The sequence below is a fragment of the Amia ocellicauda genome, chromosome 7 (genome assembly GCF_036373705.1).
Source record: "Amia ocellicauda isolate fAmiCal2 chromosome 7, fAmiCal2.hap1, whole genome shotgun sequence".
NCBI lineage: Eukaryota > Metazoa > Chordata > Actinopteri > Amiiformes > Amiidae > Amia > Amia ocellicauda.
The window spans coordinates 40,535,420-40,558,859 of record NC_089856.1 but is presented as its reverse complement, the minus strand read 5'-3'; the positions used below and the strand labels follow the sequence as shown (position 1 = coordinate 40,558,859).

General features: G+C 41.4%; 1 protein-coding gene across 1 annotated transcript; it reads left to right on the top strand.

Annotated features, from left to right (window-relative positions):
- The first annotated feature begins 10,291 nt into the window (after positions 1-10,291).
- On the top strand, positions 10,292-22,280 carry pde6d (phosphodiesterase 6D, cGMP-specific, rod, delta). Its single transcript, XM_066709608.1, has 5 exons — positions 10,292-10,543; positions 18,901-18,989; positions 19,342-19,467; positions 20,501-20,606; positions 21,033-22,280. The coding sequence occupies exons 1-5, from the start codon at positions 10,494-10,496 to the stop codon at positions 21,112-21,114; spliced, it is 453 nt and encodes a 150-aa protein (XP_066565705.1). The 5' UTR covers positions 10,292-10,493; the 3' UTR covers positions 21,115-22,280.
- Positions 22,281-23,440: the final 1,160 nt, after the last annotated feature.

Genomic DNA, 23,440 nt, shown 5'->3' with positions numbered 1-23,440 from the left:
AAAAATACAGGATTTTGCTGGTAGAGGTAGCACATCTATTTCAGAACTCAGTTATTCCTGTCGGCATTAGTCATGCCAGGCTCGGAATAAGTCAAATTAATAAGCCTTTTTTCAGCAGTAGATCCCATTAGCTCTGACTCAAAGAAAATTTGCCTTTTTTTTCTTCTCACTGGACTGGTCCTCATAAATAAGAAATGCCGCTTCAGTGTGATAGAGTGCCCTAAAGGTAATGCGCTCTCTGTACAGTACATCTATGGGGAAGGCAAGGTCAGTGCATTTAAGATGTCTGCAGGGATGTTTTCAAGCCCATACAACTGGGGCTTGTATTTTTAGGTTTCGTGTTCTAGCTTTGCCTCATATTGGCATTCAATAACAGTTTTCAAGGGGAGCGAGTGGCTTGATGTTAGTCACCTTCCTCTTAATCCAAGTCACAAACTCTCCCTGCCAGGGATGCAGGGTGCTTTGGGGAGTTAATCCTCATTGAATTTCAGGCTGACTCCTTCCTAGGGATCAGTCGTTAATGATTTGCAATTAACCTCAGTTAACGGAAATACAGCAGGATGTATATGTGCTTTCTATGGTGACTCAATGTATAAAAAAGCTCACCTTTTTTAAGTCCAGAAATAAAAGTGATTTTTATTACCATTGTGTGTGATCATATGCATCCATTTCATGCTTAAAGTTGATGTCAAATCCCCTGCCAAACCAAAATATTCATATTACAATATATAGGGAAAATCTTTATATACTGATGCCTATGGTACCAAGACCCATGTATCTTGGAGTGTGTGTGCCGTGCTATAAAATCCGAGCAGAAACAAGTAATCGGTTATATTATTCCGGATACAAAAATGGTTCACCAATGTTGTGTCAGTACTTGAAGACAGAGTGAGTATTTTTGTTTGTCTGTCTCTCCCCTTTTAAAAATTGTTCATTATTTGGGAGTATCCATGGCAAAGCAGATACTGTGTTAGGGTAGCAGTTTTGATGCACAAGCCCAAACACATTGCATAAATACGGCAGCAAAAACAAATACAATCTTACACCTCCACAGAAATCAATTGTAATATAATTAATGGAGAGCATATAGGATATATAGTATGTATGTTGTTGGATCAAATTAATGCTGTTTGCATGTTCTTTGCTTAACATTATCAATTACTGAAAATGATGGTGACACACAATATGTGGCTGAATTCAATTTGGGATACACATTCCCAATTATAAAAAGAAAGGGTATTCTGTTAAGAAGATTTTAAAAGAACCAACAGTTTGTAAGTTTTATTTATGCACTATGTGTATGCATGTGAGTGGTTCGATGAGTTTGTGTGAGAGACAACTAGAACTAGACTGGAGAATCTCAGCCATAAGCAGAAGTTTCTGGGAGATTTCCATTATCTCCCCATCAATTCGTCTTCGCTATGAGTTTACAGCTGAGGTCAATATTATCAGTCCTTGCAGGTATATAAGTCTGGCAGGCAACGGACTGTCTAATGAACTGGTCACAGTCTAGTTACCCATTCCATTCCAGGGAGAAGAGCACAGCTGTCAGACACCCGACCTATCCATGTCAATATCTCACCTCCGAGTCCCACTCTGCCAAAGACACAGGCCCCACTCTAGAGTTTCCACAGAAACCCTGTCCTCCCGCAGACAACCCCTCACAATAAAATGCACAATTATAATTTTATTTTTGTATCAGGGGGGCTTTTATCAGAGTCAGGGACTTCTATGAGAAAGAGAGATTTTGAGAGAAAAGCTTCTCTTCTTCTTTCTTTCATTTCTTCTTTCTTTTGCAGTAAAAATATGCTAAACAAAAACAAAAATGTGTTTAATAAGGAAGATATATGGAGGAAATATTCTTTCCTGGAGCTTCGGTTGGGAGAAATGTCATTTTTTTAATAAGCATGTCATTGAGGAAGGAATTGCCTCTTTCCACGAAGCCATAACTGCTCTTCATTTTGTTAGCCTGCTGCTGGTGGTGCTAAGCAGTTCAAACACACAGCGCCTGCAGGAACTGTTTACTCCCCTGATGCCAGCCAATCATCCTAGAGTGTCTCTGTCCACAATTTTTCTCAGTCCGTTTTTGTTTGTGGCTCACTGTAAGTGCCACCAGTAGACTATAGACCCAATACAAATAAACTAACAAACAGACACAAATAAGTTTAATTTCTCTTGTGTTATCACTCATCCTAGGAGCAGGTCCACAACTAGCCTTGTATCTTAAATTTGTCCTTATTGCAGCTTGTTGAAAGAAAGGAAGCCAAAAATCAATGGCCTCCGTGAAAATGACACCTGTGTGGTTAGTGTGAGCTGTTCAAACTCGCACAGTCCAGCCCCAAGCTGGAGAAAAGAGCAGTAAATCAAGTTGTAGATTGTCTGGAGTGCTGCAGTTTCGCTGAATGACTGCTGCAGAGACGGTTTTTAAGCCCAAGAGATTGGAGGCTGACGTCAACATGGACTTGCGAGATGTCTGAATCATCTGTAAACCCTTGTTGTAGAGTGTCTGAGAGGGCAGGGAAAATAGTCACTTATCCCATCTCTGTTTTGTGCTACAGAGGGAGGCTGAATTATGTTATTTTCTATTCTTTAAAAAAAGAAAACAGTGAAAGCAAAGGAATGGAAAAACAAACACAGTCAGACCTAGCATTCCCAGTATTCTCTGTTCTCCAGAGTGGCAATGCAGAGGAAGTGTGTGGCTGGAGCAGGAAGACGGGTCCGTGCTCGAGAGTGAAAGGTGAATGAATCGTGGGCGGGATGATTGACCGACTGTTCAGTTCCACCAGCTCATTTATTCCAGCATGGCCTTCTCTCTATACCAGCTCCTGTTGTAAGAGACTGAGCGAGATGTTGGGGGGCGCCATTAGAAGAATATGCCATTCAGTCCTCTGTGAATTCAGTCCTCACATCACATACTGTTCAATTGAACCAGACAGGTCACTTAAGTGCAGTCTAAGCTCACTGTTGTTTTGTTTGTTGTTTTTCCTTCGTCTCTGCTCCCTCTGCAGTTCAAGCTGTCTGTCTTTCCGACAACTGTAAATCAGCGTTGATACTCAAGCAATTGATACAAATGCACACCACCTTTTCACATGTGACTTTATTTTACTTTGCATTTAGTTAATTGATAAATATAATCTATTAACATGCCTATTTTTGAAAGCATTCTTACTTTACAGCATTTTTTTCACACCTGCCTAAAACATTTGCACAGTGCTGTATATATTCTCCTTTAAGCAGGGAGGTTCTATTCTTACTATTCCAGGTGTCAGACAGACAATAGCTCAATTTAATTACTGTTTCCCTCTCTCTCCTGGTCTCCTGTGATTAGGACTACAGTCCAAGGGATCCTTTAACCCCAGTGCTGTGATTATGAAACAGAAGCAGCTGTTTCTGGTTATAGGATCGCTAATATTTTCTCTACTAAAGCAATTTGACTTCAGCACTTGACTATCAAGGCCGATTGTGCTTTTCAACTCATGAAGCCCCTGTTTTTAACACTGGACAGAACACTAGCACCCTGGCACTGCACACCAGCAGGTCAAGACAATCTGTAGACACATTTGTAGACACAATGGTGCTGGACAGGATGGATGCATCACTGCACAATCAGCAGGCAGTAACGAGTAGGGTAATTAATTATTGAGTAATACAAGTCTGTCCGCCTGTCAATCAATAAGGTAATTTATCGAGAAGCTAAGAGTTTCTGGTATTAATAGCTCTCCAGTATCCATTGATCAATACTCTCCACATTTCCAGCGTTATCCATTTCTGCAGGGAAGATTTCCTTAAATAACCTGGAGATCCCATCTGTAGGGTAGTACTGGAAGCCGTTTCATACCCATTGATCTAGATTTCCTGTTCTGTTTTTAAAGTTGGTTTAGGTTTGGTTGTTTGTTGGGGTTGTCCTTCCATAACATTTTCACTGTTTGGATATTTTTGGATATTGAGGTTTCCTTTCTATGTATTTTTTCTCTTTTTCTAAAAAGAAATATATATAGATGGATTCTATCTGTAAATACAGCCAAAATAACAAGAGCGTGGAAGCTGCGGAAGGGACCGTGCAGAAACACACACACACACAGTCACGAATCCTCACAGGTTAGGGTCAGATCTTTGCCAGCTAACTGCTGCCCCCCACCCACTCCAGAACACAAGCAGTCTTCCCCCAATCATGCCGCTATTATGGCCTGCCGTGAACAATAAAGGCTTACAATCTTCTCTGAAAAACGTTTGTATTTACTTTCCGCTCTGGCTTTTCATTTCGCCCCACAATATAAACAAGCCTCAGGAATAGCTGTGAAGCTCTCTACTTCTTCTGCTTTAATTAAAGAATAATACCCAGTGAGATAGTGGTACCAAAATTAATAAACACTATTCTTATTATTTCTACCACTACCACTACTACTAATGGCAATACTACTACTACTACTACTACTAGTACTACTAGTACTACTAGTACTACTACTACTACTAATAATAATAATAATAATAATAATAATAATAATAATAATAATAATAATAATAATAATAATATTTTGCATTATGTTTTGCATTAGTAAAATGAAAAACTGGGTTGGTTATTGCCTTTCCAGGGATTAACTGAAACAGTACTTATTTGAAGGATGTTGCCCTGAGGTTGAGTGATGCAATTACTGTGAGATTTATATAATGGCTTATCTGGAGCCGCTCTTCCTTCTAAAACAGATTAAATATGAAGGACCCTCTCAGGCCCTGAGTAATCTCCAGGGCCCCGTGCTCCCAGTCCCAGTGCTGCGCTGAGGCGAGGCTTGACTTCCTGCTCTTCAGGATTAGAGTGGCACTCTGCAAAGCCGAAGGGTTCTTAGACAGTCTACGTGTTTCTGAATACTTTCTATCAACTCACGACTGAGACGCAGGACTCGTACTGCCTGGTGTCAAGAGCTGCTAGAGTAGTGTTTCCCATAAGTGACACTCTGTGGGGTGTGGGAAATCTTCTTTCTATACTGCAATACCGCACTGCAGTCTTGAGTCTTGGAAAGTCCTTACATTACAGTGCATTATATTACATGCATAGTTTCCTGCCCCATTTTAAGCACTTACTGATCTGACCCCCAACCCTGGCCAACATTACAATTTAAAGATAGACCCATGTAAATCTTGGAGTTAGCTAGATAAGGAGCAAGACTAACCTTAATGATGCTAGGTGGCTAGGTGGTAGCTAGGTGCACATAGGCAAGAGTCAAAGTCTTGAAATGGATGTGTGCGGAGCCAGCGCAGGGAGCAGAGTAGTCATCCAGACAGCAATCAATACTAATAACAACATAATGACATGTAACTAATAATATAATACGTTTTTTAAGATATTAATTATGTCGTGTATTCATTTAATTTGTTTATATTTCATTATTTTGGCTAACACTTGTAGTTTTATTTAAAGTAACTTGCGAGAAAGACTTAATCATGCATGGTATTTTGCCTCCCCCTTGTGTTGAGCCAATGTCATCACAACATGAATTGTGTATTACAAAAAAACTAAAAATATAATCTTTTGTTGTAAATTCACTGTAATACACTGTTACTTATAGGTTTGCTTGGAAAGGTCAAGTTTACATGTATATCTCTAAAACAAACTAAAGTCACTGCCAGTATCCCATTTCAGAAGTCATGGAGTCACATGTCTGGTCTGCGGTGTTCCCAGAAAGAAATGTGGGGAATGCGTGTTTGCCGACCTTTTTTTGTTGTTGTTGTTTGTTTGTTTGTTTGTTGTTGTTTTTTAGATTGTTAATGAATATCATTAGTAGTACTGTGAAAAAATGTGTCATTTTTCACATGGATTGCTTTGTCTCAAATCAATCTGAGCTCCTTGCCAGAAGAGGGCGCTGTTTTGCTATAAAAGGAGTTCACCGTTAAATGCTGCTTCCTCAGTGTAGTTAGAGGCTATTTGAGATATATAACAGCAATTAATCACATTTATCCTGAACCATCTGTAGTGGAATGTATTTTAATTTCCAGATTTTTTCCAGGTCATGGTGCTCATACAGCCGATGTGAAGAGATGAGCCACTGCTGGGACATGCATGTAAGTATCTTCAGATACTTATTCTTATTGATTTGGACTACGCATTTAGTTGCATATAGGAGTGCAGAGCAGGCATGTACTTTATCATGGCTCAGAGCAGTTAAAGCCATGCAGTACACCAACATATACAATTATTTCAGACAATAAACTATTTTAGCATGAACCACAATTCTCCCACTTATGTTTTCTCTTTTTTTGGTTGTTACTTGCAATTGATGAGAGAACATTTGTTTCTAGCTCTAAGCAAAAGAATTTGGATTGGAAAGAAGCCCTAACACAATACAATAATGCCTTTATTCACCAGCCCCTAATTATTGGTTAACTAATTCCCCATGCAATAAAGGCTCATTGTTTTCTTAAAAGCTGAAAATTAATTACCTATTCCATTGAAGGGAGGCCGACTGCAACTGCAGCTAAGAAGTGAATTAGAGGTAACACCCAGGCTTAAAGGCAAACCAAAAAAACAACCAAATGAGAACACTTTCTGGATGATAATAAACTGCACAATGATTTGTGTCTTCTGGGAGAGGGAAAAGTTGCGAGTTGTTGTCCCTGCTCAAGAGCGACTCGCCAACAGAAGTGACCGGCCTCGCACACACAAAGACAGTGTGTAACTCTATGCGACACGGCCGGGAAATGCCCATTCAGAGTGTTAACAGAGCAGAGCTTTGTCCTGGTCTGCGTGACCGACCAGAACAGAGGAACACCTTCTCTCCCGGGCCCGGCGTGGGGACTGAGGAGCAGCCAGCACTCCAGCCCTGGCTCTCAAGGGGCCATGTTGCCAGATCAGAGCTTGTCCAGAATCTAGATGTACAGATTTATTCAGGTAACGATTTATTTTATTAGGGTTTTGTTTCCCCCCACCAGGACTGGGTTGTCCAACAAAACCTCCATCCCTCAGGCTCAACCATCCTCTGAATAAAACACCACCTTACACCATACGAGATCATTCAAGTCATCCTACAGCTGCTATATTGGACAGTTAGTAATCCCAAATGTGTATAATTGCATTTGATTCCATTGACATCAAGGCAAATGAAAGAGTATGTTGTTTGTGTTGTACACAGTGCTAGACGTTGCATATGATACCATGAGTAATGTTCACAGTTCTGCTATTGTCAGAGCTGTTTGCAGTTTATGGTAATAACAGCTGTAAAATAGACCATGAAAATCACATCTCTTTTTGTTTTTATTACACATACTAGAGATAAGCGGTTGCACTATTTTCCACTGCCAACATTCATTACAGAGAGAGATTTGTTTTATTTTCTGCTACATACCGCAGGATAAAATTCAACTTAGCGTCATCTTTTCCTCCTCACACACTTTTCAGAATGAAATACATAATAATCACATCAGTGTTCCTGCATATGGGGGTTGAAAATAGAAAAGGTGTAAAGTGATTCGCTTTAGAGTCATTCTCTGTCATTCTGAGAAACAAGGCACAATTATGTAAACTGGGAATCCTGGTTGCATATCATTCCCAATTGAACATAATCTGCTGTCCATTCCAAGCTCAGTCTGACAGGAAGCAGTTTTCTCAGTTTCTCTTTAGATGTCTATCTGTCTGTTCTGTGACAATACTTCACACAGAACACAAACATTCATCTGAGACCAGATCCACTTGTACATCAGGTAAAACTGTCTCCAGAGAAGCATTCAAAAGATTCCACAAATAAACTGAGCTGTGAATATATCTAGTAATGACTGCTTGACTTCTGCACCCTTGCCACCTTGCATTGTTCAACAGGGACACTTCACAGCGCGCACGAGAGAGGCTGTCAAGACGTGACAAAATCTGCTGCTTTCTGGCTATATTTAACAAAATCCAAGAGAAGTGTCACGGAATTAAACAACGGGACGAGGATGAGTTGCACATGAAAGTGTACATTACTCTTTCAAACAGTTATATGCAAAATAGTCATCTATTTGCTGTCATTTATGTAAAGGGCTCTTTTTACCCGGCACATATGAAGCATGGCATGGTAATAGTAAGACTAAAAATAGACCTCCTGAGAGGAATCCATCGATTGCTTGAGATCCAGCAGTAATCTGAGGTCTGTGCAGGAAGTCGTGTGGTGTGTGTGTCGATGTCCTGCTAAGAGCCACATGCTCAGACCCCCATTGATGGCACGCGTCACATGGCACTGTTACTGACGCACACTCTGTGCCTCTCAATGCACAAAATAAAATAAAAACAGCATCAAGAAATGGAGTGACCTTCTAGGGAGAGTTTGTTTGTCATGTGATGATAAAAGTTGACTGTACCCCAAACTCAGATCCACTGCAACCAATGGTTATTCACAGTTTGAAACAGGCTGGAATTTCACACCAAAGTATGAAGTAAAACTGGTGAAATTAATTGTAGTACCCACCCCCCTTTCTTAAATTACGAATATGTCTTGAGACAGCCTTGGAAGAGAGTGAGAGCAGGTTGCCTGAACTTTTTGTTACATTACAACCTGGAATGAAATTTGATTTAATTGGGATTCTCCCCCTTTGATTAACACCACATACACAACATCATGAAGGTGCAAAATATTTATTTTATTTTGAATCAAAAAACTGAAATGTGTAAGTTGCCTTTACCCCCCCGAGTCAAAACATGGTAGAACCACCTTTGGCAGAAATTACGTCTGTGAGTCTTTTTAAGTAAGTAAACTACTTTTTAAAAAGTAGCTTTGCACATCTGGTTCTCTCAAGATGGCTGGACACCATTGGTTAACAGCAACTTTCAAGTTTTGCCACAGATTGTCAATTGGATTGAGGTCTGGGCATTGACTGGGTCATTGTAGGACACTCAGCTTCTTGTTTTTAAACCACTGCAGTGTAGCCTTGGCTGTGTGTTTAGGATCATTGTCTTGCTGAAAGGTGAACTTCCGCCCCAGTCCAAGGTCTCTTGTAGTAACTTTTTGTGGAGACAACTCTACCCCGCCCCCTGCCCCTGACATCACGGGTTCCTTGGTTCCAGACCAGCAAGTTTTTGGTACCCACACAAGCGGCTCTGTGCTGGCCGGGAACCAGATTTTTTGCGGTTGAAAAGTGCGGAACGGTTGCACCAGCTCCGAACCAGCACGGGCACCATGTCGGTGGAAAAGCACTAGTAGACTGAAGCAGGTTTTCCACTAGGATTTTCCTATATTTGGCTTCATCCATCTTGCCCTCAATCCTGACAAGTTTCCCAGATCCCTAACGATGAAAAGCATCTCCACACATAGCGTTTTACATTTAAGCCAAAAGTTCATTTTGGACTCATCTGACCAGAGAACCTTTTGTCAAAATCCAAAACGGGATTTGATGTGACTGATTTTGACTTTCTTCCATATAGCCCAGTTTTGTGGAGTGCCCAGGTAATGTTTTTTTTATAAAGAAAGTTCCATGGTCTTCATGGTGTGGTTGTTTGAATATGCTCTCTGACACTTTAATCAACACTATTCAATTAATTATGTGACTTCTGAAGGCAATTGGCAGCAAAACAGCTTATTTAAGTGTGTCAAAGCAAAGGGGGGTGAATACTTATGCAATCAAGACTTTGATAGATGATAGATTTTTTTGCTAACATTGACATTATGTAATACTTTGTGTAGATCAGTGACAGAAAATCCCAAATAAAACAATTTTAGTTCCAGATTATAAAACTACAAAGGTGAATACTTATGCAAGCCACTTTTTCTTTTTAACTCAGTACCCCACACTACACTTTCCCATGCCTTTACCACAGTACAACACACTACACTGTTGAATGGGAGAGGAGTGACATACAGGTCAAAATATGTCACAGTCTGTGTTATTGATATTGTATAATTATGTACTTTTTCCACTGTTTGTAACTTACCCTGCAGTTCATAATGTCATTTGTGGCTAAAGGCAGCAGTGAATTATATACATAACAAATAACTAAATAAATAAAAGTAAATAATGAGGCTGCTGAGCATGCGTGACACCAAGGAGTACAGTACAAAGAGCTACTGCTGCAACCTTGTCTGTTTTAAAGACCTGCAACCAGCGAGTGGAATCCCAACGACGAACCGAAACGGCACATGAATTTTGTCTCCTGCGGGCAGCCATACAGCCGTATCCAAGTGACGTCATGTTGCTGGGGGTTGCCATCGGTGACGCGTCTCTCCTCAACCAAGCCCCGCCCACTAACCCTGCCTCTGCTCTCTGATTGGTCCATTTGGGCTCAGCCTTCGCGTTCTTGCAATGTGTATGGACGAGCCAGCTGTCAATCTACCGCGATCTATTTAGGGTAGGTTGATTAAGGGATCAGAGAGAGTACCGCTGTTGAGATTAAAACTGCACCTACATTGGCCTTATACGAATAGCTAATAGCGTTTTATTTCATTTCCAGCTGGTGTTAAAAGTAAATTTGTCCCATCACTTCCTGCCCGTTTGGTTTGTTTTTACACGCAAGAGAACTGAAGATTTGTGGGACAATGTCTTCACACGAAGACAGAGCCAAGGAGATACTGAAGGGGTTCAAACTGTATCCTTGTGGATGGGGCTGGACTGGCTATCTGATGATGTGATTAATTTCAGGGATTAAAATTGCACCTGGTCGTGGAAAAGAAACGAAAATAAGATGGGGAAGAATCAAACAAAACAGCGGGTAGATTAGACTGCCATGTTTCTGGGTGCTTATGTTCTGTTATTGCATAGAGATGCATGCATGTGAAAAGCTATGTGTCTTGCTTTCGTCTGGACTCACCCAGGAATAAAAGGCCAATTTGAATGCTTTAGTGTAGGTTATTTTATTTTACCAAACAAACCCGACAGCTCCGGATAGTGCTGGTGCATTAATTAGTCTGCAGTAAGTAGTAGCAGTTCAGCATACTTGTTACACCAGGGAGCCTGGGCAAATTCGGGCGCGTTTTGAGTTTTGGTGTGTCTTCATTAGTTGCTTCAGTGGCATGGCACACTGTGTTCCCTGCCGCATGCTTTTGCTTGATCTGGAGGAAACTAACGCCGGGGGTCAGCGGTCTCCATACAGGTCTTGTGTCGGATTAAGGCGTCCGTTTCTGTGAGGCCACTGTGCATTGGACAAATGATGTTTCAAACTTGGACAGCTGGAGCAAAGAGAGAAAAAGTTTATTTGGATGTCATTTTCCTGTTTTTCTAAGGAGAGAACGTGTGAGAAGCCAGTGCATTCTTTTTTCCCAGTGTTTCAGTGTGTTTATTGCTGTTGTGTGTTTATCTACCTTTACATGTCAGGTGGATGTTTCTAGCAGAATAAGCACCATTACACAGTATGTGGTCCCAGCTAAAACGCTTGAAGTAATGCGGTTAAAGCAGGTTGGAGGAGGGGAGGGCACTCAAAATAGATGACAGTGTTGTCAAACTTGCTTTGGTTTTGTGTTGGTAGCTTACATGGCAATGTGTTTAATTTCACAATTCTACATGATCTGTATTCTGTGGCTGAGCGAGAGTTCTTTCATTACCTTCTCTTGAAAGTACTTTGAACACCATACTCAATTCCTGTATTAAAGTAATGGAAACTCTTCTCTCTTAGTTACACAAATGTGTGTTAAAGGATTACTGTGGAGTTGTTTTAAGAAATATGAGCAAGGGCAAAAGTCAGAACTGACCCATGGAGGCTGGGTGTCTGCAAAACCCCAGATGCAAGGAATACTCATGTCTATACATCATGTGTATTTATTAGTCTAATAGTAAATATCTGTTTTTTTCCCCCCACAGGACACACGTTTTCCCTTTGGTTTCCGCTGTCTGCGATATAACACTGGGAGTGTACTGGTCCTCACTTTCCTTTTGATGCAACCACTGTTGATTAAGGCTGACAGGTGCTGGGTTTACCTAATGCAAGCTTACATTAGTCTTAAAATAGGGTGGAGAATAACACCGCACAGTGTGTCTGTCGGTCAGCATGTGGTACCTGCTGCAGCACCAGTCATTTTTCCTGAAAGTGCAGTGGAATCGGGTGACCCGGCCCGATGTGCATAAGTTGCTTATATTATTAGTTGGCTGATAACGTTTCCTGGCTGCAGTGTGCTGGTTATGTGTGTGACCTTCCTTGTGAAGACACTGCAAGCCAAGGCTGCACTTTCCAGGCTAGTAATTCTTAAATCCTTGATTTGCAAGGACAGGGATTTGCAACCCTCGGGCTGCTGCAGACCCAGGGAGAGGGGGCTGGATGCAGTCCTGTATAAAGGTTTGCTTTCAGGCAGGACTTAATATACAGAGGGCAGGCAGGGGGTTGTTATCCTAAGTGCAGAACATCATTATTTAGTCAATATGATTGGCAGAGCAACTGGAATAATGCTGGGGGAAGCCTAGAGGTCTTATGCTGTAACACTTCAATGCTGAAGAATCATTCCTTTGAATTAAGGGAAGGAGGAAGGGGGAGGAGTGGGGTTTGTGCTGTATGGGATGTTTGGATTATGTTTCTGGGTAAAGGAACTGTCATACACCCGTGCAAATCAGATTTCCTCCTGAGACTGAATGTCTGAAAGAGAGAGAACTGGTTGGTAGATGCCCCACTTCATGTAACTTTTAAGTGCCGAGGACTTTTCAAAATGGCACTAATGTGTTCATGCAGCACTGTCAATTTCTGCTGCATTAAGTCACAAAGGGTCTACTTTCTGTTCTCCGCGGCCATTGGGCTCAGCCTGTGTATTATGTAAGAGTGATGTTAACCCCAGTCAGTGCCAGGAGGTGCAGCTGCAGTCTCCAAAAGCCCTGTTGTTTGCAGGCTGTGGAGTCTGAGCTAACAGCTAGCTTGAAGGACCTTCAAAATCATAGCTGTTAGTTTTTGATGTTTGAAGATATGCAGCATATAAACAGAAAAGCATTGCATTTTCCCATTCATCAGTTGCAATTAACAGCATTTTTCCCCATATATGCAAGTGTCAATTTGCAACAGAAATTGTCCAATGAATGTGCCTCCTAACTTTGTACTTTTTCTCCTTTTTTTGTGTGTGTATGTGTGTATATATAATATATATTATAAACAATGCAAAACAGCATGGTTTTAACTCCATCCCTCCCTCTTATGTGTTGTGTGTCGTATGATTGGCATGAACTGTTCATGTATTCAGCCTGTTTTGCAATGGAAACTGTTTAATTAATTGTACATTGATGGCAATTATTTTTCCCAGATTGAGAGTTATAAAACTGGTCAGGCTTAGGAAGGGATAGTGGTAGAGCGAATTAGTTCTGATATATATATATATATATATATATAATTATACATTCTTCATAGGTTATTTGAGCAGTGCTGTGTCATAACATTGGTTTCAATGCACCATGTATACCTTGAGGCTATACCATTATATATTATATCTGCATCGTTTGCATTAGTGTCACTGGAATACAAGTCTTAAAGTGCAGCATCTGAACTCCACTGTAGCCTGGTTTTTATGTTTGAGTGCCAGTGTTCGGCGCTCCATCGATTTCTTGATTACAGCCATTTCATAGGTCACAGTAGTGTGTTTTTTGCATGCTTGTGTACCTTGAGTATGTTTAAATACCGGCTGGGGTGAGGAAATGCTTGTTTTGGATTTGGCAAGGCCTGTCTCATTTGCATTCTTGTATGATTTGGAGTGCTTGTGTCCAGGATGCCACAGCATTTCTTCCCTCTCTGTGAAGGCCACAATGTCCCCATGTCCCCATGTCCTCCGACAGTGCTGTAGTTTCCAGGGGTTGTATGTTCACAGTCCATCCCCCCGTGTGTTGGTCTGTGTTCAAGGCAGGATGGTGATGTGCCAGAATGTACAGCCATTTCCCTGCCTTTACAACACCTGCTTTATTCAGCGTCGTCTTGATTTCAGCATCATTTTTTGTTTTAAGGGACTTTCTCCGAGGTGAAGCTATGGGTTGAGCTTCTAGTGGGTCTCCACAGTTAATGGTGTACAGGGGAACATGTACATTTAAGCATTCACATTTAAGTGAGTATGGTGGTACTGTGAGTACTAGGAGTGCCAGATGCTTGTTAGTTTGTTGGCTTACCGAGTATATTACAAACCTGCACAGGAGCACAAATATCAAACTGGTTGTATGATAGAACTAAAGAACTAAGGCCATGGTTCAGAGCCAGCCACAAGGAGCTCCGTATCGCTGGTGCTGATGCATCAGGTACCTTCGCATATTGATGACGGATGTGATAGTTAAGGGCAACTCTACTGACGTTCATGCTTTGTTATTCAATACCTGAGGGGGACTGATGCGGCCGACCACGGGATCTACTCTTCCTCTCCAGGGCGGTAGTCGGGGCCTGGAGCTGGTCCCAGGGGCAGCCCGTCTCTGTAGCGTTCCTCTCATAATGCAGTGGCTCTCCCTGTATCGTTCAGTCTGGGGAACCTGGGCCCCTCTGTGGCCAAAAAAGTCGCAGGCCTTACCAGGAAATTAATCTACGTCTTTATTGGAGTGTGCTTTGTGACCACTTTATTTCTGGCAGATCCAGGGACAATCTGGGGTGAGCTGGGCAACTGGTCCAAGGTTTGTGTTTGGTTTTGTTTCTTTAATGCAAGAGCTTTTTCTGTCTTTTATGTTATGGAGTAGGGAATGGTAGTTCTGCTTTTCTGCAGATGTTTCAAAGAATCCCAAAGCGATGGGATTCGGAGCTGGCTAGATTCTGCAGAGCACCGTGGGCTGTATTTTCAGCGCTGAGTTCATGAAAATAGCCTTTGCTTCATGACAACGCTATGCAGGGTGACAAGGTGGTGGTTGTTGTTGGTTTTTGTTTAGACTAAAATAAAAACTTCTGTAGCTCTTTGTGAGGATGTGCATTTGGAAATTCAGTTAAGCAAACCGACAACAACTGAAAATGTGTCATCCAGTGTTGCTAATATGAGCACAGAGATACTGTTATCTATTTAACATGATTCAGTGATTGTTTTTCATGGGTTGGAGGTGAGCTGTACCGACTGGGACAACCCTGGTCCCAGAGTTCCTTTATTTAAACTTGGTGAGCTGCTTCACTAATCAGTTCCTAACGTGTTCCCAACTTGTAGGTAACGCTGATTCAGGGAGAGGCAGAACGTTTGGCTGGGTCTCTCTGGGAATGGGTTGAAAGAGACCACTGGGCTAGGCTGTTGTGTTTCTATAGTCAGAGGGCATTGTGCTTGAGATTCTTTTCTTATTTTTTCAAATTGCCTAATACTGTTGAAAACTACCACGAGAAGAGGAGACGGGCCTACTCTGAGGTTGTCATTCCTCGTAGGGCTAATTAATGTGCATTCCTTGCCCTGTGCTGTGGAGCAGAGTCCCTCCACAGGCTGGGAGATCATACTGGGTTTCGCCCGTGGGGGGGGACTCAGACACCTGTCCGGTGCAGGCAGGGGTTGTAACACACCAGAAACACTCTCCACAGCAGTCTGAATAGGTGTAGCCTTACAGTGACTGACAGCATAGTTTGTCATTTATTTATTCATTTCATGTTATCTTGGGGTGTACATGTAATAGGCATTGCCTTTGTCTAGCGTTGCTGCTAGGTTTTTGTTTGCCTGACAGAAAGGGAAATAGAATTAGATCCCCTCCCCGCCAGACTGTTATTTCCATTACTTTGACTTGGTTATTACAAGGATACCCGTTTCTGAAAGGTTGCCACTGGTGTGTAGTTCATTGCTTTATGTCATATGCATCCTACATGCATGCAAGTCAGTTTGCATTCTGACTTGGAAAAAAGATATTATAAAAAATATTTCTCCTGCATATGAAGAAACAAAACCTGGTTTAATTTCAAGTCACCAGGAATTACCAGATCAGCAGGGACACACGCACCCGGGGACACAAATGGAAATTGGGCTTCAAGGCATTCAAGACAGAAAACAGGAGACACTTCTTTACACAGAAAGGCGTCACAATCTGGAATAAACTACCCAGTGATGTGGTAGAAGCTGAAAGTTTGGGAACATTTAAAAATAGACTGGATAGGATCCTTGGATCACTTAGATAATAATGAACACCAAACGTGCACGATGGGTCGAATGGCCCCCTCTCGTTTGTAAACTTTCTTATGTTCTTATGTTCTAATTAGATTCTAATCGGAAACATTTTTTAAATAAATAAATTAGCTTTAGAAGCGCACCCCAAAATTTGGAGTCTTAAATAACTGAGAGAAAATGCACACATGCAAAAATAGTCTTCCCTATGAACTCCTCAGTGCGTCACAGTACCTTTTAACAATGGGGAATCGAGGTAATTAACCAAGTCATTGATTGGGTCATTTCGGTCTGGATTAACTCAGACCTCTGCCCTCCCGTGAATTCGAGCTGTTCCCTTCCTCCCCTGGGCGAGCAGCTGCCATCCAGAGTGAGCAGCATCGCGACAGACGGCAGTGTGGGGGTAATCTGCACCTCAGGGCTTCATTGTGACTCAACACAGGGCAACCCCTGGGCTAAGGACTGGGAGATGATGGTAATTGTGAATAATTAAGCAAATAATTGATTCAATTAAACATAACAATGAGCGCAAGTGACTTCTGAACTACAACTACTAACTCCTCATGGCTGCAGTATAAAGCCCCTTCCTTGTGTCAGTATCAGTGACTTTTCATTAAATTAACTGAATATTTGTATCGATACCCATTTGGTCTATAGTTCCATCACCCTAAAGACATTACATTTTTTGTCTGTTGTCATTGTTGTTTCTTGTGTTTCAAATGACGTGGGTGTAATAGAAGCAATTGAAACTGTGCTGTTCAGATGTAATCTGTATTGCAACTCCGCACTCTTAAAGTGTCCACTTCAGAGCTTAAATGTTCTCAGTACAGTAACTGTCACTTTTAGTGAGTTTAAGCCCAGTTGCAAATGTGCCTTAATACTCCAGCTGTGGATAATTAGGGATGAAACCTAAACTGGTGATTGGCTGGCCAGTGTTCGGTTTGTGTGCGTATAGTGTACAGATGCGAACAGCTGGGTCCTTGTTCTAAATCACTGCATTGCATCTCAGAACTTAGACCTTTCAGCAGCCTCCGTTCAAAGTTCACTTTTCTAATTGGGACCCTCCTTTTAGTGCGTCTGCTTCTGTGTGTATCCTTGGCTGTTTGTGTGCAGATGTGTCAGATGTTAGTACATGCATACAGGCTGAGAACTGAAAACATTCCAGAGAGTCTGCATTAATGGAAATGGAAAAACTGAAGAAGAATATTCTGCCCAAACCAAAAATATGAAACCAAACAAACTATTCTTTATAGGTTCCTGCTGTGTGTGTGGTTAAAGTAGGTGTCCTGCACAGGAGATTTGCCACCTTACTACCAGGCTACTGTCACACACACACTTAGATCTACACTGATGTGTGTGTCCGTGAGTCGCACAGCGCGCGCTCTGCGGGAGACGCACAGATGGCGGAGAAAAGGCGCGTCAGGTGTGGGAGACGGTGAGTGGCGGGGATTGTCACAAACGTTTGTTTCCCAAGATCAACGAGCATCTGTACTCCTGGTTTCGAACAAACAACACTTGGGAGACCTCCAGTCTCTCATCAGTATTGACATGGCTTGCACACCAGCTGGAGTAATTGAATTGGACGGGTTTGTTTCCCGATCTTCATTCTAGATTGTGTCTTGTGCTGCTACTGAGTGAGGCTTCAACAACAATAGCATGAGAAGAGTTGGGAAAGGGGGGGTGGTGGGGGTGGATCATGCTTATGGCGCCTCAAGACACCAGTTGCAGAAATGAACTGAATTGGCGGCAATGTGGTACGCTTTAAAGTACCCTTGTAAACCGTGCCGTCACTGCAGAAAAATTCACCTCCTTGATTTAAAAAATGAACCCGTGACAGCTAAAGAGAGAGGAGAAACTGAGTGGGGATGAATTTGTGTTGAGTCATGTACATAGTGGAGAGTCGCACATTGTAAACATTGGCATTTCGTAGTATTTATTCTATATGTTTTGGTACCCCCCCCATAACCCCAGGGTGTTGGTTATTGAAGGATTGCTATTAAGTCTGGATGCTAAAGTTTCTTTTACTTGCATATTAAGTGCTTAATTGATCATTACAAATCCTTCCCTGAGCTGTATGATTGTATCCTGGGACTGGTGTCTGAAAATGAATGTGAAATCATCCATCCGGAAAGTATGAAGTTTATAGAGCCGTGTGAGAGGATGATGGATGCTCACTCGCTCTCCCTGACAAAGGTTTTTTTAAAGGGATCTTTTTCACACTATTGTGGTTTTTATTTTACGCGGCAGTTTTCAGGAGCTGAGAAGAACCGGTTTTAGTAGCAGATCTGTGTGTGTGTGGGTAAAGAAGTCGTAATCCTATTAGCCACATCAGACAATCTGTTCAGACTGTTTCACTTTGTAATTTAAGGACATCGACTGCATGATTTTGTGCCGTTAAAGTATTTTGTGTTTGAGTGTATTTATAGGCCTATATCATACACACATACTGTAAATTATAGTTTGAGGGGTGTATTGCCTGTAAAGTATAGTTTATTTTGGCAGCTTTCAGTACCGATATTTTACATAAACTGCAAACTCATTCATCATAATTTGACCAGGTAATCCCAGTAGGATTAAAACCTCCTTTGGCCAAGCATGACAAAATCTAAATAAGTAAGCTGCTGAGAACAAACAGCAGAGCAGTGCAGGTATTCAGATTTACACAGTAATCCCCTTTAAAGAAGTTTAAGGAAAGGAACTTGTTAATTGAAAAATGAGATTCCCAACCCTTTTTATTCATTTTTAATCTCTACAGCCTTTGTGTGCTCTCAGTGCCAGGCAGTCAGTCAACAACGACAAGGGTGTTTTGTTTCCGCAAAGTCTTACATTTCTGACCGTTGGTTGTGGTTTGGTTTGGTTCTGAACTGTTTCTCCAGGGAAACTCGCTTCACTGATGAAACCGTTTTTCCGAGGCTGGTCTGCTTTGCGCCTTAACTCCTCTTTTTAGAAACTGGATGAACCTGAGAGACGCGGAGACGGGCAAGGTGCTATGGCAGGGGACAGAAGACCTCTCGATCCCAGGGGTAGAGCACGAAGGTGACTGTCTCGCCAGAACACATCCTCACAATCTCACGCTGGCAGCATCAGTGCCAACTAACATCCCAGTGTGTGTTGCTCTATTTAGGGTGTTCTGTGTTTGTTTGTTTTTTCTACAAACTGTTATTTTCACCAAATGTCTTAACACATAATGCCTGCACTCTGTATGGTTTTCAGTCCATTTTAGACCTTGTTTCCTTGTCCTTGGTCATACATATTTTTCATTAAGGAGGGGGCCAGGCATGTGCATACTTGACTGCATGTCTGATAAGCGAAGTCCTTATGGTTTTTGTTTCTCTAGTACAATCAAATGTTATCTCTCTGATCCTGATGACGTTCCTCTACATTTCAGCGCGAGTTCCCAAAAAGATCTTGAAGTGCAAAGCGGTTTCGAGAGAGTTAAATTTCTCCTCAACGGAACAGATGGAGAAATTCCGCCTCGAACAGAAGGTTTATTTTAAAGGACAGTGCCTAGAAGGTATTCCCGTTGTTCGCGTTACTCTGCTTTTGTGTACAAGGTCTTTGTTTGTCCGTCTCATTGTAGGAGACTGACTTCGCTATGTGTACAAGATACAGCGGGAGACTGTCGCTGCTCTCCGTCTGTGCTGCAGGCATCTTTGCTTGTTCGCTACAGAAGACTAACCTTTGTCAAACACAATGCACTTTTCATATTTGATGTATTCAGTTTTGGTTTTCCCCCCTGGTTTATTCGATTTTTTTTATTTATTTTATTACCAAGCTCATCCACCAAGCCTAGTAAACTTTGTTGCAAGCAAAGGCCATTCATTACTACTCACCTGAATGCTTTTTTCCCCCACAAATATCCAGGAAAGTCACCTGTAAAATCACTTTCGCTGAGCATAGAAAACCATACAATGGTGTTTTGTACAGTTTGTGGAGTAGTTGTAGAGTCATAAAACCTCTAAAAGCCCAGGATTTCAAAGACTCCAACAGTGACTTGGCTGAATGGCTGAGCTGTTCTGATGGGTTGATTTTCATAGGCTGTTTTTATTCATGTTTTGCCCAAGGACTCCCAGAGGAAGATGAGTTTGATATACATGTCTGTCTTCTCTTTATATAGAGAGCTCAGTTAAAAGGGATCCCTTTTTTTTGTGTAATGAAAGGAAGACCTGTTGGTAAAGTCGCTTTGGGGTGACACACTGTGTGATTTGTATCATGTGTTACTGGTTCATAGCTGGCCTTGGGGCACCTCAGCTGCAATAAAGTACATTTACCAGCACCTGGTACTTAAGTATGAGGTGGAGAGGACTTTTTTTTGTCATTGTTACATAAACTTTTTTATCCAAAAGCATTTTTCAGTAGCTGTTAATATTCATCTTCTAGGGATATCTATAACTTAACTGAGATAAAATGTACATGCATTCCTTTCTTTGTTCAAGTTACAGATATGCTTTTATTGTATTATTTATGATCCTGATAGGCTAAAAGTGTTTCAATTAAAAGTGTGCAAATCTAAATTCCTTTGTTTTGCTCCCCCCCCCACCCCACAGAGTGGTTCTTTGAGTTTGGCTTTGTGATCCCGAATTCCACAAACACGTGGCAGTCCTTGATAGAAGCCGCCCCAGAGTCGCAGATGATGCCGGCAAATGTTTTAACGTAAGAGCTCTTGTTTTTATATCTTTTCCCCTTGCGCAGAACGTGTAAGATTGAGAGAATCCGCTTTTGAATGTCGCAGATATGTTTGGCGGTGGTTTGAGTTTTCTTCAGAACAGGTTAGCCTATTAGATTGCTATATAATTTTGAAGTTATTAGAAAGGACTCTCTCAATAGCTCTCTCTTTGTGGAGAACGTGGGCTTTTTGAACAAAGACACCATCATCCTGGTTTAAGACTCGTCCTTCAATACTGCTTGTTTGAGAGATCTTGCCTATAGTGAAATAACATTCCTATAACTTCCTCTTTAAGGATTCCAGAGCATTGGGGTGACTTCTATCCTGAGTTGTGCATAGACTTGGAATGAAATAAGTTTTCTGTTTTCCAAGTTTACTTCCTTATCCATATTTTTTCTTCTTCTCCCTTTCAGTGGCAACGTTGTGATAGAAACCAAATTCTTCGATGACCAGCTTCTGGTGAGCACGTCCCGAGTGCGGCTTTTCTACGTCTGAAGCGCATCACCTTCTTTCACTTTGTGTTTTTTTGATTGGTTTTATTTTGGGGGGGGTGGGGGTGTTGTGGCTTGGGAAGGGGAGAATGGTTTCTCCTCGTCTCCTAGACTTTCAAGTGGTCCACTGAAGGCCCAGGCGGATCAAGTTTTGCTGGCGAGTTTTATCGAAGGGAAAAACGCAACGACCCAACTGGTGGGATGGCAAGACTCCCGCTGGCTCACTGCGGATACAAAGACTTTTTGTACATATGGGCAGAGATGCTCATTGCAACCAACCTTGTAAATTATTTTATTTGTACCGTTTTGTTGTTGGGTTTTTTGTCTTTTGCTTTGTTTGTTTCCGTAGCATCTAATTACCAGCTTGCAATGTACACTGCATCATTGTCAGCTAGTGTTTCTAAAAAAGAAAAAAAATGTTTTTGCTTCCAGTTGTCATTGTTGATGTTACCATTTTATTCCATGGCTGTAACTAAAAAAAAAAAAATTTAAAATAGTTTGTGTTTATTACTGAATGTAATTATGAATTAAACGATTCATAGGCACTAAACAAATCGAGGTCAGAGACGCCAAGTGTTTTGTTTATTTTGGGGGAGGTGGGTGGGACTCTTTTGTTCCTTTTTTTTTAATTACAAAAGGCTTTTTTAGTAGCTGTTAATAATTATCTTTCATACTGCTGCATAATAACTCATGTATTTATTGACAGAAATTCAAAGTAAACATGGTTTTCTGAATTTACATTCCATTTACAGCGTTCTTGATTCAGGACCTAAAAAGTTGATATTACCTGATTCTGCCATTCCATGACAGAACTGAATTGAGGGGTAAGCCTGGCTGAATTTGTTTTAAAAGTTGTAACTTAAACAAAATCAGTAATATATATATTAAGAGACCTCTTAATTTTTTTCCAGAGCTGTATATTTAATGTGGCTTGAATTCGTAATGAACTCATCAATAGAACTGCAGACAGTCTGTTTATTTTTCCAAAGTTTTTCCAATGCAAGCGCACAATACCCAAGAGTAGAACCTTTATTTGCACTGTTGGTTTTTACGTTGGAAAAATAATATTGTTATTGACATAACTTTTATAGTTAGTGTGATCTGTATGTTCCAACTGTAGCAAAGACAAATGTACAGTGAATAAAGCCTACAGTAGGAGATGACTTCCTAGTTCTGGTGTACCTTACAAGTGATTTATAATATTTCTTCAAATTTTTATGGTACGGCTTCTGTGTTTGTGAATGTGGTAGTGTGCATATCTATAACTAGGAACGGATTTAAGATGATAATGAATGGAACTTGCGAAGAAATTGCACTTTGTAAATGTCCCCAGTGTCCACGTTTTAGCAATTTTCTGCATCTCATTCTGAATTATACCCTGTTGGTCGAGCTCACAGGGCTGGGAGATCCATCTTTCAGAGGTACGAGAGAGAAAACCGAGGCTTAGGTGTAGAGAATTACCAGCCGCCGCTCAAGATTGCTTTTAATGGAGTGGCAGTGAAAGCTTTACACACACTAGCCTGCCCGGTCTCTTCTCTGGGTTCTTTAATTTCTCTAGACTGAATCGGTGAGCCGCAAAGCATGAAAGAGCTATGATTGATATATAACTAGTTTAATTACCATTTTTAAATGAATATCATGGATTCAAACGGCGGCTGTGAATGCTTTTTGCTACCAGCTGTTGATGTTTTGCACTGTGAGGAGGTTTACTGTGTATGAACTTGTTAACAGTGAACTCGCTCCACTTGCTTCTCCAATGAGCACTCCCTTGTGTGCAGAGGCTTGCAGGCAAACGTGTCCCCTGCTGCACTTTCTTCCGAGAAGGTGCATGCGGCTCGTTTCGTGTTTGTCAGTTGCTTGTGCAGTTTGCTGTTCCCGACTGTGTTTCCACCTCAGCCTGTCATTCTCTCCACTGGTCTACTAAAGAAGCCCCATCTCTTGGGATCCATTCAATAGCTTCTTTTGTCCATCCTTGGTCTGTTCTTCTTGCAATGGCCCATGGCCTTTTTAAGGTTTTCACTATCACTTTTGTTTGTTCTCTGATCCATTTATTTATTTATCTCTTCTTGTTATTCCAAGCATGCGTCTTTCCATGCTTCTTTGGGGTGTTTGCAAATTCTGTATAATCTGTGTTAAGTGACCAATTTTTGGAACCATAGGTGGGTATTTATCAAATATTTTCTCTTCAGGCAAGTGGGTAGATTTCCTTTCAATACTGTGCCATTTCTTCCGAAAGCACTCCTTCCCATTTTTAATTTTAATTTCTTCCATGAGATCTCCATCTCTGCTGATTTGTTGTCCAAGTTAGACATAACTGTTGACTACTTAAA

Coding starts and splice junctions, on each gene's coding strand:
- pde6d (XM_066709608.1), top strand. CDS start 10,494: ATGTCTTCACACGAAGACAGAGCCAAGGAGATACTGAAGGGGTTCAAA. Junction 10,544..18,900: donor ATACTGAAGGGGTTCAAACT/GTATCCTTGTGG, acceptor TCCTCTTTTTAG/AAACTGGATGAACCTGAGAG. Junction 20,607..21,032: donor ATGCCGGCAAATGTTTTAAC/GTAAGAGCTCTT, acceptor TCTCCCTTTCAG/TGGCAACGTTGTGATAGAAA.